This window comes from Orbicella franksi, chromosome 10 (assembly GCF_964199315.1).
Source record: "Orbicella franksi chromosome 10, jaOrbFran1.1, whole genome shotgun sequence".
NCBI lineage: Eukaryota > Metazoa > Cnidaria > Anthozoa > Scleractinia > Merulinidae > Orbicella > Orbicella franksi.
Genome location: NC_138154.1, coordinates 25,633,146 through 25,653,397, shown reverse-complemented (window position 1 = coordinate 25,653,397; position 20,252 = coordinate 25,633,146). Strand labels below are relative to the sequence as shown.

Below are 20,252 nucleotides of genomic sequence, written 5' to 3'. Positions count from 1 at the left end.
AGAGGTGTCTCAGGTATTCTCTTCACGACTCGGGTAAGCTCGAATCAATGAGCCGAACACGAGGCAAGCTTCGTAAAAGCGACCTTGGCATAAAAATGTACGAGCGAATGGAAATAAAGAGCTGTTAGCTAGGTTGTTTTGTTCTTTGCTTTCTTTCGTTTCTTTGGTAAGGGTCCCTGTAGGTCTGTATCTGACGAGTATTCGGTTACTCTTTTCTTCACACTGCTTTTCTTCCTCTCGCCATCCCTACACAATGAAAAAAGCCGAGGATTAGTGCAGAGATCGCGTAACAGCCTGGGCTCTAACATATCACCCCAGCACCAGTCTTCCCCTCCCGCGTGACAGATAATTACGGACAAGCGAATTACAGTTGTATCCGCTATCGAACTCTCCCGGGCGCTATTTCGAACTCTCAGGGGAAACGAAAAACTGTTTGAAATAGCGGGAGTTTGAAATAGACTAGCCATTTTTCTTGGACAGTCCTGTCCAAGGGGAGAGGTGCAATGAGGTTAACCCTATGTAAAGCACCAACCCGTGAGACAAGGCCAGACCACAACACCGGGAACTACGTGCCCTACTCTTTGCGATAAGTGTGTGGGTTCTTTAACATCCCCTGCCAACCATGTAACATTGAAGATGCAGGAGACGGGGTCTACCGCAGTTTAAAGTCTTTATCCGAGACGACTTGAGCTTCTTACCATTTACAGAATGTAGTTACAAAGACAGCACATTCTCCTCAGTTAGAAATAGCCAATAGTGAATGAATGAAAGGTGAGTCTAAGGGAAATGGTTTTGAGTTCGTAATAACGGAGAACTCGAAATAACCGGATTCGAATTAGCGGAGTCCAGCTGTATTTACTGTTTGTTAAGTAGTACTATTTGCTGCCGATATCAAACATAAGTTGGGGAAAAAATTCACAAACCTCTTTCTCTTTTGTGTTTTGTGTTGCTTCATGGGTTGGAACATTTCTTTCGGGGCCTCTCTCAGGGCGAAACTTTTAGCTACATGTCCCAGGTGCAGATTCTTGATGTGAAAAATGTGTTTTAAATTGCTGGGATATGTTGCGTAGGCTCGTACAAAAGACTGGTAAGCTAAAAAAAAAAACAAAACAAAACAAAAACAAACAAAAACAAAAAAACAAAAAAGCTGTAATTAATTAAGGACTAAAGAAGATAACGAAGAAAACTTCAATAATCTTTTTTGCCTTCTCGTACAATTTGAATAGCCGATTCTGGGACCAATCAAACTGAAAAAAAAAAAAAAAAAAACAGTCGACGACGAATACTTTCAGAAAGATGTTTTTTTCCGCTTACTTTATATTGCCGTGCGTCTGTTTCGTGATAGATCATATAAAAAAAATTGTTCCCGACGTCATCTACGCGTCTGTCCTCCAATGGATCACAAGTAAGAACCAATCAAACCGCGAGAATAATTCAAAATATTACATTCAATGGAATCTTTCACGCTACCTGTCTTTGCCGCGTTGAGGCAGCGTTCATCAGAAAGAACATAATCCTCAAATGAATTCTGCAAATTAGTGGCGCACTCCTGAGTTCTTTGATCAAGGGCGTTCTGAAATGTATTGTGAACATGTGGTTACGTTACACCGAAATTCAGAAAGAGGAAAACATTGTCAACGATAGCGCGTTACAAGCGGCTCTCACCTTGAATTTCTTACGATTCGGTTCGTTTGGAGACACTACCAGAGTTTTAAGGACCTCGTCGACAAGCAACTCTTCTAGGCTACAAAATATAATCATTGAAATCAATTAATAATATAAATATAACGTGAATATACAAGTGAAAGGTGTTGTATCAGTCCAAGTGCAGGGGAGAGTTAAATATTATTCGCTTGTAAACAGCCCTGTAAACACGATGTGTCGAATTGTTGCTATGACATGTTTTAAAACGATGAGATAAACATCACAAACAGAACTAGGCATTGACTGATAAGTGTAAAACCTGAAGGTATCGAGAGAATTTCACCGCACGAAGTTTCTATTACATACTCGAGAGATAAAAAACTTTTTGTCATTTCGATGAGGGTTTTTATTGCTACTTTGACTAAAAAAAACAGTAAACGAAGGTAATAGTTTGGTTTGTCTCGCATTAATTTAGTAATTGTGTACAACACCGTTCGCAAGGTCTTAAAATTAAACAACCTTGCTACATACATAGTAACTCAAATTATTCACAGACGAACCTGATTCCGTGCTGTTTTAAAGTTTCCAAGTATTCGACCTAAAAATTATAAATAAGAAAGATAAATGAACAAGATCGTAACCTGGAATTGAAAAAAACCGTTTCATCTTCGTGACACTGCTTTGTATTACAAGAATAATGAACAAAACGTACCTCCGCTGGAGTTAAAAACAGCAGGGCGTGTCCCTTTAGTCCAATTCTCGCCGTACGGCCAACTCTGTGGACGTAGTCCGCGGGATTTCCTGGGGTATTATACTGAAGAACAAAGGGAATTAAAAAGTAAAATAGATTTTTTGTAATCAGCCCATTTGCGCGAGATCAGGTGTAAAGCACTCTTTAACACGAGCTTGTGGCTCGGGAGATCACGCAAGAACTCGCCGTGTTATTGACATTCAATAAATTACTTACTCTTACCTATCATCCACTAGCTTGGTACGCAAGGATGTCTAAGATTGTTTGCGTAGACAACAAGATAACCTATGAGGCATACTGAAGTATTCTTCCAAACGACTAATGAGAATTGTGTTAACAACCTATAGTATTACGGGGCTTCAGAGAATTTCGAGCACGGAACTCGAAATAAAGCCTTGATTGTATTTTTCTGCTTCTCCATTACCCCCCTGTTTGATTTTTTCCCTTGCTCCTCAAACGGTCGCGTGCTTCAGGGTTTCTGAAATGGCAAGAATCACGTTTGGCTGTAGAAAAAAAAACATGTTTTTAAAAACCAATACGTTACCTTCTTACCTGAATTATCCAGTTAACATGAGGCAGATCCAGACCCCTTGCGGCCACATCCTAAAACGCCAAATAAACCGAGTGAAATCGTGGCAAGGACGCCTGAATACGCGATCGGAAAACATGAATCCACGAACAGTTTTACAGGAGCGTAGTTCGTAGAAAACTGTGAGCTTTGAGCTCTGAAGTTCTTCTTTCATGACAAACATGCTGTTCTCGATTCACAAACTGAGATTAAACAGACAAACTCTTACCGTACAAAACAAAATCCCGCTTTTTGCTTCAATGAAATGTTTAAATACGCCTGTCCTTTCCTGTTTAAAAGAAACCAAAGTTGCACATACATACAAAAATTACGTACATACATACATGGATGTAGTCTCTGTTATGATCTTTATTTAAACACGGTGAAACATGTTCTACATAGCTGCCGTGTGGGCATCTGCTGTATCAGAGATTTTGTGGACTTTTAAACTGTCTGTTAGAGGCAAAGCGAGTCTACATGCTATGCAAATTACTGCTATTTCTTCATTTTAGCCGACTCGATTAAGAAAAAAAATAGTTTTAAGCAACCAGCAGAAGCAGGTAAACAAGCTGTTCCAAATGTCACAAACTGGCAAAACTGAGCAGCGCGTGAAAGAACAGAAGTGATAAGAGCGACAGATTCGCCAATCTTGGTAAAACATTCCAGAGTTTTCGACTCTCCTTCTCTATGCGCAAATCAAAAGATGCCATTCGGCGTGACATCAATACATTACGTCTTGTTACTTAGCAACTAGTCCGATGATAGACAAGAGTCATGAAGTTATTGAAGTCAATGCTCCTTTTGAGGGTTTTCCTCACTTACCGATTGAGACATGTTGCCATGGAGTTTAAAGAACGTCAAATGTAACTCTAAAGAAAATAAGAACGCATCAAACACAGTTCTCATACGCGGCAAGCAAAGTTTGCGAGTGGCGCACCGAGCGAGCGGATTTTAACTTTCTTTTTTTTCCCCTTTTTGTTCTACAACCAATCAGGAAACCTTTTTTCAGGTTAAATCAACCAAAGACTGACAGTGAAAACAAAAGTACCATGTCTGGAAACCGCTTGTTGGGACATGCAGCCAACTACATGTAAACTTGTTTGTTACCCTCAATTGCATATCGATGTTGAAACACACCCGATGTTTAAACTCAGCAAAGAACAAATCGCTCAACGCAGAAACAAGCTAAAAAAGAATAACTCACTGGAAAAAGAGTGAAGAGATTCCTTAAAAAGATCACAATGGAAATCAACCGAGTCACGGCTTGACAAGAAAACGATCATCTTGGCTGCCTTCGATTTCTGCAAAAAAAGTAAATCAAATTAAAATGGGTAAGCAGATGTTCTCGAAACAAGTTTTTCCTTGTGTTATCACAATAGGTCTTATGCGCGATTACGTAACATGCTCAAAATTCACCACCAAGCCTCGTTTGCGCGACATTTTCTCAAACCTTAGTTGCCTTCGTGTTGTTTTCACATGGGTATTCTTTTCATCATTGCTGCTTTGGGAATTAGCTCACAATAAAATTTACAATTTGCATTCTCAAACCGAGGCTTGGTGGTGTTTTTAGCTAGTCTGATGTCATCACGCAAAAGGGCTATTCTATTAATCAGTCATTAAATAACAAGAGAGCCTGAGAATACTCCGGTTGTCAATAAACCAATATCAAGTAAAAAACAGACGGTACCATGATTATACCTGCAGTTTGGATATCACTATTTAAGAGGCTTTTCTCATTTTATTGCACTCAATACTCGTTTTAGTTTTAATTCCGAGTGGGAAGATGTATCAAACACTCGAGTGTCTTTGCGAGAAAGGTCATTGCTCTCGCAGGGGAAGAACTGGGTGTGAGAAGTGATATTTCTCATCATTATTATATAAACACCAGTGAAATACCAGGTGAACTTTCGCGCGTAAACGTGATCTCTTTTCACATGACAATAACATGTTATTTTAACAAGTGAAAAGATCGCCATTGCTATTGTTACATAATAAATCCCTGTACTTAAATGTGTTGCTTTATGATCGAAACATCATCGGATCTTCCTCGGAAATCTTCGATTATCTTCGCAAATCTTTGGTAATCTTCAGAAATGTTCGGAAAATGTTCGGAAACGTTTGTCGGGCCTTCAGACAAGGGACCGTTCATTTTTTATGAGGGAGGGGGGGCTGGTGGGATTTGGGAAGCAAATCTTCGGAAAGTGTTCGAAAATCGTCGGAAAATCGTCCAAAGAGTCATTAGTATGTTTATATAATAAACAAAATAAAACATGGCTGCTTGTAGATATGGAATTTCTCTTCTTGTGTTCATCTTTATCGAGTTGAACACTCGAAGATAAACGCTATATCTACGCGCGCCGATGTATTATTCTCTATTTATTAAACCAGGTTAGAAATAATCACCGTCCTGTAGAGTTCTTTGTCAAACACATGCTGCCAATTAATACTCCAAAGCCGATTCAGGAATGGCTTTCAGCGGAAACCGTGAACACAACACAAAGTAACATGTCACGCGAAATAGATACGTACTTCAGAGTGATTTTTCCAGAGCAAAAACGCGGCCAGGGTGACCAAACGTAGTTTGCTGGGAACGATGATGAAAAACTGTTTCAACTGCTGAGGAGTCGTGTAGTTCACATCAGTTGAGCTCTGTACGGAAAACAACAACAACAAAAATACAGTTTGTGATAGACTACGAGTAGTCCCTCTTTCGCTTAGTCCGTCGTGCGTGACGCGAAAGAAAACCGCGAGATAAAGTCCTGGAGGCGAGAAGCACGCGTCTCGACCCCAGGATTTCACGCTTCCATTTTTCCTCGCGGTTTATTTACGGTCTTGCTCAACGGACTAAGCGAAAGATAGACTACTCATAGTCTATGCTTGTGAAAATGAATGAATTTAACAAACTGTGAGGTGAACTTCATGTTACCGGAGAAAATTTACCTGTCTAAAAAGCGAGGCTAAAGTCATTGTTCTATCTCACGGCTCTCATATTTTGGGGAATCAATGAGTAACATAAAACAAAATTATTGTGCAGGCAAAAGATGAGAGGAACTTGAGGAGGGTAAATGCTTATCTCTAAAACAGACTAAGGCTGACTGCACCAAGCTTACACTAAAACATTCTAATGAAAATGAAAGCGATTACAGTCAGAGTATATACCTTTCTGTCGTTTTCTACTTTTCCCTCCTCTACTCTATCCTCCGCTGTTAGATCAAGAAATAAAGGCTTGTGAAGACTAACACCTGCCAGTCTCTCCACTCCTGTGAAGTAAACATATAATTCGACTAGAAACTATGAAAGGTTTCAGCTATTCCAAAAAGTTTACAAGAAACAGAGGCTTAACTGATGCACTCCAGAATGATGGACTCCGGATCGATGGAATCCGGATTAATGGACGCTGGATCGATGGACTCCGGACTGATGGACTCCGGATTGATCAACTCTACATTTATGGACTCCAAACGCTCTGGATTCTGAAGTCACCTTGTTTTGTTCTTGGGTAAAGCGTTACGTTACCCCTACAATGCCTCTCTCATCCCAGGTATATATACACCGTATATGGATAGCAGAGACTGTTAGGAGAACCTGACAAAATGGTGGGGCAGGGGGAAAAGAAATACCTCTACATTCATGCTATGGAAATCAGGGTTAAGCTGAAGAAGGGAGGACCAGTTTGGCCAGGGTGTGACTAAACTTTACTTTCTGGTACAGTTATACCTGCTAATGAATTCACTACCTTCACAGCCAATTTGATTATCTGATGTGAAAATGACGTCTTTTAAACCCAATGGACTAAGGGACTATTAACGAAACTGTTACAAATGCTGGGTTATCCTTTGGATTTCCCGAGGGAGCAATGCGCATTTCAGGCCAAACATCAATGATCCATTTGTCTTGCCCCAAACTTAGACTAACTTGTGAAAATCGAACTCTTTTAAAGGCCGATGGTTTTTGAAGTCAAGGAGACTGTGCCTTGTATAATAAGTACCTTCATTGAGTGTTGCGGAAAGCAAGACGGTTTGGCACCTAATACCAGCAAAGAGAGACTTTTTCACAGCAGTAAGAATGGACGATACGTCTTTTTCAAAGCCCAGGTCCAACAGCCTGCAATAATTATTAATATTCATACAAACTTCGAAATAGGAAAAATTCTCAGTCATAGATGTATAACATATGACATGAAAAACATACTTAAATCTAGAGACCAATCAACGTCTAACAGTAAATTCTTGACCTCAGGTTATCGTTGATTTCGACTATATGTGGTTTCAGCTATATATGGTTCGATTAGAGCTTCTTCTCCTTTTTCAATTTATCCCTTGTTAATAATCATTATCGACTAGGGATAAACTGAGAAAAGTAATTAGCTTCAAGAAATCGAAACCACATGTAACTGAAGTCAAAAATTTACCGAGGGCAAAAATGAACTACAACATCATAAATGAAGCCAAAGTGGTAAGTCACGAAGAACATCGTGAAGCTTTGTAAAGCTATGGAATGTTTTGGATAGCGACATAGATCTCTGTGAAGGGAAGCACGCGAAAGACACATTTTTATAATCATTTAGACTAGCTAGATGCGTACCTGTCAGCCTCGTCAAGGACGATCCATCGAAGTCTCTGTAACTGCAGACATTTGGTTTTCTAACGTAAAAAAAAAGTTGAAATAAGTATACAAAAACAATTTACAGTTCTGAAAATACGAAAACGATTTAGAACTTCTAAAGTACAAAAACAATTTACATGTAAATCATTCTACATTTTTTTATACAGACACGAGTGTCTGACTGGAAAATACACCACTTGTAAAATTCATTACATTTGGACCCAAGTGGCACATTTTCCATATCCTCACTGGTAGAGATATATATTGATGACATCATTTGCCACTTTTTCACGGTTATTTGTGGAAACATTCAGTTTAGTATATAAAAAACAATGGAGAGAACCCATCCACTAAACGGAGAGGAATAGAAACAAGTCACAAGCTAAAATTTATTCAATGCTATGTGCGATGGCTGGATGAAGCATTCTTCGCATTCAAATTAGTATTTAAAACCCCCTAAACAATTAACGACAGCTAAAATAGTCGACTTCTGCTCGATCTGGTAAACAATCTTTCAACTGAAAGACTACAGTGATAAGTTTTTGTAAAGAGGACCGGAAATTGCAGAAAAGTTACTGTTACTGCAATACATTGTCCATCTATGTACAAGAATAACATGCATTGTACCTCAATATGATCCAAAAGTCTCCCTGGAGTTGCAACAAGAACATTGATACCTTTTCTTATTCTGAAAAGAAATACAGTACCACATGCATTCACGTGTACATTTACCTACAGTATAATTGACTACTGACGCAGCGTCCACATTACGCCGGAGAAAATTAAAAACGCAGCTTTACCTCTATGGTTAGGCCTACCGTACACACTAATCCGTCACGAAAGCGGCGCTTTTCGAAAACGCACTTCAAACCGGAGAAAGTTGAAAAATCCGGCTTTTTGCTTTCGTGTGGAGGGAAAACATTTTGAAAACAGAACTTTTCGAAAATGATGACGTCATGATAATCACGTGATTTCCCTGACCGAGTTTTCCTCAAACACAAATCCAAAATGACTGGTGATTGTTGCGTTTTCGAATTCCTCCGCCGTAATGTGGAAGGAAAACATTTGATGCGTTTTCAGACTGAAACCTCCGCCTTCAGATTCTTGCGGCGTAGTGTAGACGCCGGCCTGATCATTTAGTGAACGAAAGCTACATTGTAATCAACATAAGGTAACACTGTGATAGCAAAGAAATGCTGCCTTATAATAAACATTACCGAGCTTTTTCAGACTTTCGTTTCTCTCCTCCGGTGACAATGCCTGGCACAACCCACTGAAACGGCTGGAACAACAAACAAACAATGAAAACAAACCTATTAGTTATTTGCCAGCTGGAAGACCGTCCAAGAAAACCTTAGCTAAGGTCTTGACCACGGCCCGAGGGTCGCTTCAAGGCTAGTGGCAAAGGTTCTTTCGATTCCGGCTGACCATAGCCAACAAATAACATTTTTTCGATTTTTCTTTTTATTAGTAAAACTGCCAAAATGAACATCGAAATATTTTGAAATCACGAAAAAATATGTACGGTAAAACAGCCAATCAAATACCCGCAGATACCGGAGAGCTTGGACAAACGTTTTTCGCTCTAATACCTTTCATAATCGTAATCAATGTTTGTTCGCTTCTTCGTTCTTTTTTTCTTTTCTTTTCTTTTTTTGTTTTTTTTGTTTTACGTTTACATAGCCTACAGCAAATTGAGCCAAACCTTAAAGTTTCTAGCAAGGGGGATGTAAGCGGTTTGTAACTAAGCGTTCGCATTATGAAAAACCGTCCGGCGTAATTCTCTCTTAGTCCCTAGCTCTCCTCTGGGAGAATAGGGCCATGTCTGGTGTAATTAGCCAATCAAATTACGGAATGCAGCATGCGGACTGCTAAGATGCTTGAGAAAAAGATTAAAATAGTTTATGATCACTTGCACAGAAAAAACGTGCAACTGCTTAAGTTGTGACACAACACAACAGACATATTCATCGTATTCCGCTATCGGTCATACAGGTGGATGAAAATGGATACGTGTACAGTGTAAGTGGGAAAAACAGAATCAATTATTCTGTAATATTCAAGAGTTAAAAAACAGTGGACCATGTATATGACGTACACACCTTTACAAGCTTTTGTAGGACATCAAAGCTTTGTATAGCAAGCTATAGAAAGGGAAAAAAAAAATTCAACAACAACAACAAAACAGTATGCCTGCATAATTACATATAGCTTTTAGCTTGAAAAACGTTAAAGTGATACAGTCATAGAGCGGTTTTCAATTGAGTGTCGTAAAACCAAAACCAAAGTAATCGCTCTAGCCAATCACAAAGGCCATAAACATTACAGTGAGCCAATCAAAACTCGAAGTAATTACATGTAGCTGACGCAAAGCGCGGGAAAACGCGTACGAACGAGTTACGACTAGTTTTGGTTTTACTTCTGATTGGATGAAAAATTGGCGCGAGTTTTTTAAGCCAATCACGTAGCGTTGTAAATGCAAAACCAATTACTTTTCGACAGCCAAATGAAAACCGCTTAAAGGCACTGTTTATTTAATGGATATTATGCATGCCCGACGTTATACTGTAATGCTGGAGGGATGGTGACCGCGTCTCTTGATCAAGCAGTCCTGGTTCGAGCCCTGGCCGGGGACGTACATGCACACATGGTCGAATATAAATATAGATGTCGCCCGCCTAGATTAGCCCAGGCTACCTGCGGGTTCGCGCTGTTGCTATTGTCAAGCTTTTTTAACTTAATGCGTATATATTTCTGTAAAATTGTAAATATGCGAGTCATAAGAAAAGTTGTTGTCGTTGTTGTTGTTGTTGTTGTTGTAATGCATCAGTGCCAGCCTGATAAACCACTTGGCTTGTATGTGGACTTAACATTTACCTATGCTTTACCTATGTCATGTACCGTGTATTAGATACTGCAACTGCTATATTCATATTTTAGTTAATTTGGTCTGCTCTACCAGCTTCATAGCTCAGTTTTTTTCTTGACTATGAGTAGTTCCTCTCTTGCTTAGTCCGTCAAGTGAGACCATAAATGAACCGCTACAAAAAAAGGCCATGCAAAATCCTGGGGATGACTTTCGTGCGCTTCTCACCCTTAGGATTTCTTGTAGCCATTTTCTTCTCGCGGTTTTCTTTCATGTCACACACGATAGACTAAGCGAAAGAGGGACCTACTTGTAGTCTAGGTCGGGCCATGAATTTCATGTTTCTTCATTGTTTTCTTACAGCAGTGAAAAACTCCTTTACACAGCATACATGTGCATATCAAACAAATGTTAAATAATACAACCAATTTAACTGCAGTAATACCTTATACAGTAGTAATACAATAGGATATAGCATTTTAAGGTACATGTATGACATGTTCTTACCATACATTACTTTGAATTGATGAAAACGACCATGGATTTCAGGGTTTTGGTTTATGTGGATGATTTCAATGACAGAAAAATTACTACCCAAACTACTAATAGCCTTTATAGGTACATGAAAAACAGGTACTGTAACATCAATGGTTCATAATTAGACAAGTGCATATATATGTATACACATAGCTTTAACGCACCTCCCTTGTGGGAACCAAAACCACGGCATAAGGGCCATCACTCCTCTAAAAATAACACAACAAAAGAGATTGATAACATTTACGTTAACAGCAACTGTAAATTTTCATAAATTATTTAATATTTACTTACAATAATTTTTGGTTCAATCTTCTGAAGTGAATGTACTACAGGAACCGCGTATGTCAGAGTTTTTCCTGAAAATGACAATAAAAAAAAGTCACGTGTATTCATGTGAGAAGTCATGCATGTTAATTAACTCAGAAGAATGAACACTGTTAAGTCGCCTATGTGCAGTTTTTCAAACAATGGATTAAGCTATCCACTGGACAAATCGTTATTCAGTGGATAAGTGTTGGCAAAACAAACAATACTATCCACTGGATGGTGATTTATCTGGTGGTTATCTGGTTGTCCACCCTTTGAGCAACCCGGCCAGGCATGGAGTATAGATAACAATGAATTCTTGAGGAGCCTGACAAAATGTATGGAGCAGATGTGGGCGAACATCCAAAGAACTTTCAAAGGAGTATATACAGTACAATTTAAAAATAATATAGGACTTTACCAACAGTGCACTAATACATGTACAGTCATGAAACTACAGTATTTACATTTACAGGACTGACATAAAATGCTGTTCTGTTGTCCAGGACAGGTAGATTTTCCCACAGAGCAAGTAACTACAGTGGAACCCCGTTAATACGACCACCTTCGGGCCATGGAAAATTGATCATATTAATGGGGTGGTTGTATTAAAGGGGTTCTTTAAATAAGAAAATGACTGACTGAGCTTTTTTGGGGGCCAGAATAAAGTGGCCGTAATAACGAGGTGGTCGTATTAACGGGGTGGTCATAAGGCGGGGTTCCACTGTACTTGTACATGTATTCATTTTCACTTGCCTGATGGGCAAGGGCTCAAAAAGATCCTCTACCAACTAAATCAACAAAGAGCAAACCGAGAATGCCCAGGGCATGCAAAGTTTAAGAGCTAATTGTTTGAGGGACAAGCTGGAATTCAATTCTTTTTTTTTTTTTTTTTTTTTTTGAGCCGTGATAAACACTCAGAGCCACAGCTGCCTTGTGTTATGGAAACACTTGAGGTATACATCAGTGCAAGGACTGGGCTTGACTGCATTTCAAGGCCTAAAAAACACTAGGAATGTTTTCATTTTTTAAAGTGTACTACAGGTGTATATTTGTACCTGTTCCTGTTTTAGACTTGACAAACACATCCCTTCCTTCCAGCAGAGAAGGAATGGCAGCTTTCTGCACACTGTGAGTAAATCATTGTAAAACAAATTAATTACAATTAAATGATTGAATACAATTCTGATAGTGCCTAAACCTGTTATTACATGTACCTCCACATGTAAGATTCACTGTAACCTGCAAGCAAAAACTTTTACATTCTTATATTAAATTAATCTTTGTATAAAGAAAAGTATGTTTACAGCAAACTCTCCCTGGTCTCAGGCAGAAGTCTCCAAGGAGCAGCCCTAGCTGTCTGTTCTGGAAAGATCTATGGCGTCCTTAAAAGGAGTTCAGTTACTAAACTGGACTAAGAAGGGGGTGTCTGCCTTTAAGCATTGTTCATTTTTAATTAATCTGTGAAACTGCGGTCTCTAAAGTACTACATGTACATGTATGTGGCATATACATGTACGTATGAAGTGGTCTAACTTTACCCGTACCTTGTCATGTTTGTCAGCTTTAAGTTGTTTTCAAGATTGGATATCTACATACAGAAATACAGATTAAGTCTTACAATGCAAGCCTTTTCAAGTCACCACATATCAGTGTATTTTATTGTACAATTTATCAAGAACTGAACACATCATAGGATTACATCTACATGTACCGGTAAGTTGGTTCTGTCAAAAGTAATAGATACATAAATTCAACAGAAATGATCAATTTCGTTTTGGTGTGACATTAGTCAAATCTGGTTCAATTCAATTCTAATTCTTTTTAATCAAATTAGGGTTTAATAAACAATAAATAAACATAGCCTGTGAAAAAAGCCATCCTTCTTTGCTCCTGCCCCGACAGCTGTCTTCCCAGGCTAGTTGTACAAAGGACATTAGTTATTATCAAACACAAACCAGTCCAAGAACAACAGTTACTGCTTATATGTTATGTAAATACGGCAAAACATTACCAATCATTGAGGAACTTAATGTAGTAAAAGAAATAGATTTTCTGCTTTTATTTAACAAGTGAAGTGTACATGACTGTGCACACTAAAGAAAACTTATATCAAGGCTATTTCTTACCATAAAAGTAGACAGATCCAGGTCACTAAATTTATCACCAGAGAACACTGTTTCACTTTGTTGATTTCTTTCTTTAATGGGTGATTCAGTACTGCAAAAAAATAGTTCTTATAAGTACATCAATTCATTAAAATTTATGAGAAAAATGGTTACTTTTAAAACAGACCGTACATGTATATGTACAGAGGAGAAAGACTGCAAGTTTTAAAATCTCTCCTTGACTGACTAGTTAAACCATATGTATTGGACTGACAATAAAACACTCTGATTAGGTATAATAGATGACATATGTTTAAAAAAGTGTACAATAATGCATATTTTTTTACCAACCTTGTAGATAATGTGGGTATTTCAGGATTGTACTTAAATAAACTTGAAATAACCTGTTGCAAGTACAAGTTAGATAAGAATATGCACAGTTTCAATGAACTAGGAACAATTCAGTCAACATCACACTACAGACATCTCTGTTGAATGACACGACTGTATAATCATGAATTCTTCAATCATGAAATAAAATGTATTAAAAACACTAACAACTTGAAAAACTGTGTATAAGAATCATACATGTAGTCAATAATAATATACTGACTGTTCTAAAATTCACATACAAGTAAACAAAAACATCAACCTGGAATTTCTTTATTGACTGCTTATCGGCAATGGTTCCATTTTGAGTTGTAGAAGAACTGTTACTGGCATCCTAAGAATCAAAGGCAAAAAACAATGATCGATAAACAGACATGACCATTACACAAAAACGTAAAAACCTAGTAAATAAGAATTTCTTTCAATTAGCAGTGGTACATCCACAGGGTGGGTCATTTTTAAAAATCTTGGCATGCCCCAGCTACAAAAATTTCACACCTACATGTATGACTCTAAAAAAAAATTAAATTGGCATGCTATAAAATAATAACATACAATGTTAATTATACACATGTAACATATGGTAGTGGTACCTACTGCCACTACAATGAAGGTAACAAAATGTTTTATAACAAATACTGTAATGTGCGTCATATGTTTTGATTCACCTGTAGCCTTAATTTTCATACCTAGCCTGTAAACAAATTTGTTACATGTACTTTATGGGTGAATTGTTAACAAAAAGGCAGCTATCAAGCATGCTCAGCCATAACAACAGCTAAGGGTTACAGCCCTTACTGACAGCCCTGCATATGTACTGATGTACAGGTATGTGCATTGGCCATGTCTTTCTGTCTACATGAACATACCCCAGATCTTTTAATTGACTTTGTAGAAGGTACTAGAACTGTTCCTTTTTGTCGGTTCTGTGCTGTTTTTGCAGATGTAGATGTTGCAGTGCCCTTCTGTAATGGCTCCTTGACATTAGACTTCAAGTATTGCTTTCTTTTTTGTAGCTTTCTTTCTCTCCACTAAAATGGAAAGAAATACTTCACTGTGAAAAATTATATATAACACATGTACTGTAACTATGTAAATGCAGTGCATTCCTATCCTTAATCCTCTCTACCTTTCACCTGAGATTCTTCTGACTAAAAATCTCAGATTGACATCATTTTATGGTTGAGTGAAAACAGAGCAGTACACGTTATCAACTGCACAACTTAACAACTGCATCACGTTGTAAGGAAGATGGGTGCCTGGGATGTGATCAGCTGTCCCCTAGGCAGTAAAATGCTCCCATCCCATGGTCATCCAGGCACACGCCATACTGAAATAACAGTTGAGAAGGGATGGGGAAAGAGGGTCAGAAAAAGATGGGACAAAAATAACCAGGAGCTCCACCGAAAGACCGCTTCACCACATCAGGCCTGATCATGCTAATACTGCATGTATATGATGGGGCCCACTGTGCCAGCCTTAACATCCAAGAACCACTGACTGCCTGGTGAATGCCAGCTTCTCTTTGTTGATAACTCAGTTAAATCGCATTTAACTAAGTTAAAAATAATAATAATCATAATAAAAATAAACACTGAATTCTGGTTTCCAAATTCATTCACCATCATCCTGGTCAACTTGACATGCACGGAAACTAGTTGCCATGGACTCAACATGTGTGACCTGGTTGCGTACAAGCTGCACTGCATAACGTAGAGCATGGGTACCTGTGGACGTCGATTTTGTCACCCTTTGTTTGTGAAATCAATGAAGCACACTTGTGACTTCTCTATGTTTTAATTTGAAGAGAAATTGCTCAGGGTTGGAGCCGCTGGAAGCGAAAAGATCATTTACGCACAAGCTATCCAACTGTTCAGTCTTATAATGTACGTGTATGTAAAACCGGTATTCATAATGTAGATACTGTTTTTTTACGCTTGCGTTACAATTGAACCGGGTTCATACGTTAATACGCTAAGTCTTTGTTTGTGTCTGGTTTCGCCCTTCAAGTTTTAAAATCGAGTATTCTACCTTCAGTTTCCTGTCTCGTTTTCCCTGATTAACTTCTCCGTTTCCATCACAATGTGAAAAAAGATTTAGAAGCAGCCCGTCGTCCTCAGCCATGCTATAAAAACTCCAACAATTCACTCGCTAGAGTCCGCCATGTTTGAATCGTCACGTGGAAAGCACTAATCTTCTCAGCGGTGTTTAACAAAATTTCATTTTTCCGTTGTGTAAGTGTCCGAAAGTGTAACCTCTAAACCTTCTGCTTTTTCAAAGCGCTGGCTTGAGGTTCTGTGATACTAAACTCTTGTATTGGGATCGATCGAGAAATCGATGAATCCACTCTGAGCAAGGCTTCCTGGACTCCCTTGATGTGTTATGATCCGATGGATCCCTTCTCTCTCTCCTCCCTTAGGAAGGCCTAATACTCAGACCAGTGAGATCAATGATCCTGAACTGGATCATCCCGGCAAAGTAACGCATTCTTTTGAAATGTCGACCTAATTTAATGTTGATCATTTGTAAAACAGTGCGTTATACCTGTAGCTGGCCTTAGAGTTTTTATTATCTATTTCATTTGCATGAAAATAGCTTATGCGACTGAACCTATGCGGAAATATCAAGGGGAGGTAGGAAACTCGATATTTTAGCAGGGTGAGCTTTTTCCGTACGCTTTTCCACAGGTGGCATAATGTCCAAAATGAGGCTCTCTGCACGTACGTAGTACTCACCGTAACCAACAATTGAAATATAAGGATTTGTATGGGAAAAACGGTTCTATTCTTAACCCTAAAAGACTGAGGAGTATGCACGAAAATAAACCTACCTACTTCAGTTGTGTGTTTCCTTGTTTCCCGTTAGATTTCTGGACCTTATAGCTGTTGAAGTGCTTTTCAGCTTCACTGCTTTGTCCTCTATATCCGGTATATATCCTTTAGGGAAAGCACGCGGTAGAGCCAGGCCAGGATATAGAGGGACTCGGACAAAGCACTGAGGACGCGACTAGTGATAAGGAATTAAAGAAGTACTGTTTCATTTAGAACTGATTAACGTGGAGGACGCAAGAGCGAAATTGTTGGCATTGAGATCTCTATCTAAGATTTGCTGCTGGAAACACTTTTAATTTTCATCAAATGAAAGAATGCTCTTATGTTGATGGATCAAAGCTACCTAGAAGCTTTCTGAAGTTGTACAGGTCTTCCTTTACAATTTGGTTGCCTTCACTGGGCCACAAAGTTGCTACAAAAATGTGTGATTGCCATGACGCGAGCAAAACTTGTATAGACTATAGAGGAATGGATGGACGGTCGGGAAACTTCTTTAATGCGTGATACAAGATCAGTGTTACGTTTGTCTGTTTTTGTTGTTGTTTTTTTTTCTTTCAGTACTTTCTAGCCTGTGCTGAAGGTGAAATGATTCCCGTCTGACACAGCTTTCCAGACCACCTTATTGTGCATTGATCTACTTCTTGTCTATTAATATTCCGGATGTCACATTTTTATTACCTCGGTAAGTTCTACATCCTATCTTCAGTCTAACCAAGACTCGAAGAAAGTTTTTTTTATTATTTTGTGCACGTTTCAGTAAGTGGCTGAGTATATTGTTGTACTGCCCCGGAGTGTCATCAGTCCAGTATTTGACGGGGCCAATTATTTGGCACGTAAAAACAGTTAGGGTGGCAAAATAGAGTTCAGAATTTTAACCTTTCAATTTAGCCTTAAATATTCCTTTAGTTAATTAAGTGCACCAGTTGCGCACATCCGTCCCGGCCGCTTCAAATGACAAAAACAACAAGTAGTGTTATTTGCATGACTATAAATTCGCACAGTATTGCAAAAGCACGAGCGTAACATAAAAAAAACAACAACAACAACAACAGAAACAATAATGGTTAAGAAATACTGCAATAGCACCGCCACGACACATCGGCAATCCTGACTCTCCTAATTGCGTTTCATACAGTTTGTATAATTTTCTTGGGAGAGTCTCTATATTGGTCAAATGCTCAGCAATAATATAAAGAAATTGTTAGTAAAAATTTCGACAGGGCAATATTCGATTAGGAAGTATTAAAAAATAAATCTTTATTGGATCAAAATGTTCGAAGCCGACCGTTTCTTTGCCCTTTTTTTGGTGAGGGAAAATGTTGGGAATTTTGAAATGCTTAGTTCAGCCCAAGGTTCTTGGTTCAGCCCCTTGCCGGGTTCAGCCAGAAATCGCTGCCAAAATAAGACTCAATTGTAAATGTGAACCTTTTGATCTTTTAATTAATGGGCGCTGGTTTAATTTAATTTCCTGTTATTTACTCAGGCAAATGTTAACGAGATGATTGAATCGCTTGATACGTGTGCAAGAAATTTAACCGCTAGCTCAACTTTCTTCAAGAGGATTTGCATTTAGGTGTTTTACATCATCAAGAAACAGCCCTGCTGCGAAAAGCCCCTGGAGTTCAGAGCAGGGTGTATTGAAAAATCTTGATAAAGGTAAAACGGCATATCGCTGGGTATTTAGCAGCTGACTTCGGTACAGTCAAACACAAACCGAGAATGCAGAGCCCGTGAAAGGTCATGAAAGTGTTTATAAATACATCATTAACGGGCTAGATAACAAAAATATCGGTTGAATAGCTTGTAATTTTCGGCGACTGCTTAGCACCTTAATCATGGAAGAGCCAAGCATTGACAATTTCACCGAAGAGATCGACAGCTCGCCTACGATGAATCAACTGTATTTTGAAGAGCCCGCTGTTCTCATGATAACGCGCCTAACCATCGAGGTGACATTAGCCTTTATGGGACTCGTTGGAAATACGGTGGTGTCATTCGTCATTTCAAGACAGCACAGGTTTCGTTCCGGGCTGAAACTTTTCATCAGAAATCTCGCCTTCGCCGACATCGGTATCCTTGCAATCAGCTTTCCTATTGCTGTTGTGAAAGAACAACTGCCTTTTTACTGGCCCTTTGGAAGGGTGATATGTCTGTATTTTTATCCCTTAGCTGAAGTATTCCACGGAGTGTCAGTTTGGTCTATAACTGCTATAGCCATTGAGCGTTACCGAAAGATCACTACTATTAAAGGCGCTAGGAACAGCACTTACATCTCAACAAAATCTTTGAACTGGGGACTATTGGCTATTTGGCTCATTTCTTTTCTCGTTGTGTCGCTACCATTGCTTTTTGTTATGGATTTTATGGAACACAATACAGAGACGTCTACGGAGATTTTCTGCGTAGTGGCTTGGTCTCACACCATACATAGCATATACATTATTTCCTTGGCAATATTTTGGTATCTGCTACCTCTTGTAATAATCGTCTTCACTTACGTAAAGATTTCAAGAGAGATTCAACAAAGTAATGAGTTTCATAAAACAAGTATTAGACGTCGATCAAGGCAGAGGAATCTAGAGGATTCTCGTAACACCCGTCTCACGATGGAAGCGAAGCGAATGAGGCAGAATTCGAAAGCAAAGAAAATTTTAACTCCCATCGTGCTAGTCTTCACGATATCAATGCTTCCACTGAACGCACTTCGTGTGATGTTATTATTCTGGGAGGAGCTAGCTTTCGAGAAGCACTTTCTTCTGATCTATAACGTCTGCGTAATTGGAGTTGTAATTAACTCAGCAGCTGATCCCTTGATATACTCGATAGTTTCTAAGGATTTCCGATCAGAGCTCAAGGAAATCGCTTCTCAGTTTACTCAAACATTGCGGAATCTCATCAAACTAAGAAGGGATGATAACAACAATGCATCTGGTAGTAACATTGGCTTAACTCAAACACGCGAAGTTTCCCTCAAACGCCGGGACGAACACATTGAAACCGCAATTTTGGTCACCCGTGTTTGATTTCGAAAAACAGCGCGGCTTGCTGAGTAAACACAAATTTAATGAGTAAATATTAAAGCTGCATCATCGCATGCGCCATATGTTTGCATGTACGAAATAACAAATAGCACGTGATTATTGTATTATCTCTTTAAGTGATTTTATTTGTACAAGTGGCATGGCTTGCAAAATTAAATTAAGCACGGGTCAATACTTTATGAGACCTGTCCGTGTCATCCAATCTGGATATACACTCTTTTGAAGTGAAATCACTTAACAACACGGCGCGGAACACGTACATATGTAGACCAGACTTAAGGCCTGCGTAATTTCTGTCATTATAGAGTTCTCAAGTGATGAGAACAGACCGCACTCAACCAAACTGATTGTGGGTTTGTCGCTGAGGGTGACCTGGGCTCCAAAAAAATGTTAGAATTCTCTCAAAATGATTTGTGTAATGAAACAACTACTTGAAAAAAAAATGTATATTAATAAATTTTCAAAATGTTAAAATATCACGTTTGTAGTACGCTCTCCCGTTTCGTTTTATTAAAAGTAATTACAAATGGTTAAGCCCACTCTAAACAAACGATTATAATAAATTATAACGAAGACAGGCAAAAAGACAGGATGTTCCTGTT

General features: G+C 38.7%; 2 protein-coding genes across 3 annotated transcripts; one reads left to right on the top strand and one right to left on the bottom strand.

Moving 5' to 3' along the window:
• Positions 1–108: 108 nt before the first annotated feature.
• Positions 109–15,990, bottom strand: LOC145499357 (ATP-dependent DNA helicase DDX31-like). 2 transcript variants are annotated; one of them, XM_081478877.1, is made up of 26 exons: positions 15,810–15,990; positions 14,615–14,809; positions 14,041–14,112; positions 13,740–13,792; positions 13,410–13,500; positions 12,828–12,871; positions 12,339–12,409; positions 11,266–11,330; positions 11,136–11,180; positions 9,671–9,712; positions 8,786–8,850; positions 8,196–8,256; positions 7,548–7,606; positions 6,952–7,067; positions 6,123–6,223; positions 5,493–5,612; positions 4,168–4,264; positions 3,786–3,832; positions 3,193–3,252; positions 2,948–2,998; positions 2,357–2,458; positions 2,205–2,242; positions 1,666–1,744; positions 1,471–1,573; positions 924–1,092; positions 109–246 (listed from the first exon to the last, which is right to left on the bottom strand). In XM_081478877.1, exons 1-26 carry the CDS (start codon positions 15,900–15,902, stop codon positions 129–131), a joined length of 2,157 nt encoding a protein of 718 aa, XP_081335003.1. In that variant the 5' UTR covers positions 15,903–15,990; the 3' UTR covers positions 109–128. The 2 variants fall into 2 exon arrangements, with proteins under 2 accessions (XP_081335003.1, XP_081335002.1); XM_081478876.1 differs by having other exon boundaries at positions 14,648–14,809.
• Positions 15,991–17,218: 1,228 nt separating this feature from the next.
• LOC145499366 (neuropeptide Y receptor type 6-like) lies at positions 17,219–20,233 on the top strand. The gene is made up of 2 exons (XM_081478887.1): positions 17,219–17,291; positions 18,093–20,233. Exon 2 carries the CDS (start codon positions 18,445–18,447, stop codon positions 19,630–19,632), a length of 1,188 nt encoding a protein of 395 aa, XP_081335013.1. The 5' UTR covers positions 17,219–17,291; positions 18,093–18,444; the 3' UTR covers positions 19,633–20,233.
• Positions 20,234–20,252: the final 19 nt, after the last annotated feature.

What these genes read in the sequence shown, in the direction of transcription:
- LOC145499366 (XM_081478887.1), top strand. Translation starts at nt 18,445, where the DNA reads ATGGAAGAGCCAAGCATTGACAATTTCACCGAAGAGATCGACAGCTCG.
- LOC145499357 (XM_081478877.1), bottom strand. Translation starts at nt 15,902, where the DNA reads ATGGCTGAGGACGACGGGCTGCTTCTAAATCTTTTTTCACATTGTGAT. An exon ending in TGGATCTGTCTACTTTTATG is followed by an intron (nt 12,872 to 13,409) that starts GTAAGAAATAGC and finishes TTCTGTATGTAG; the next exon opens with ATATCCAATCTTGAAAACAA. An exon ending in CGAAAGTCTGAAAAAGCTCG is followed by an intron (nt 8,257 to 8,785) that starts GTAATGTTTATT and finishes ATTTCTTTTCAG; the next exon opens with AATAAGAAAAGGTATCAATG.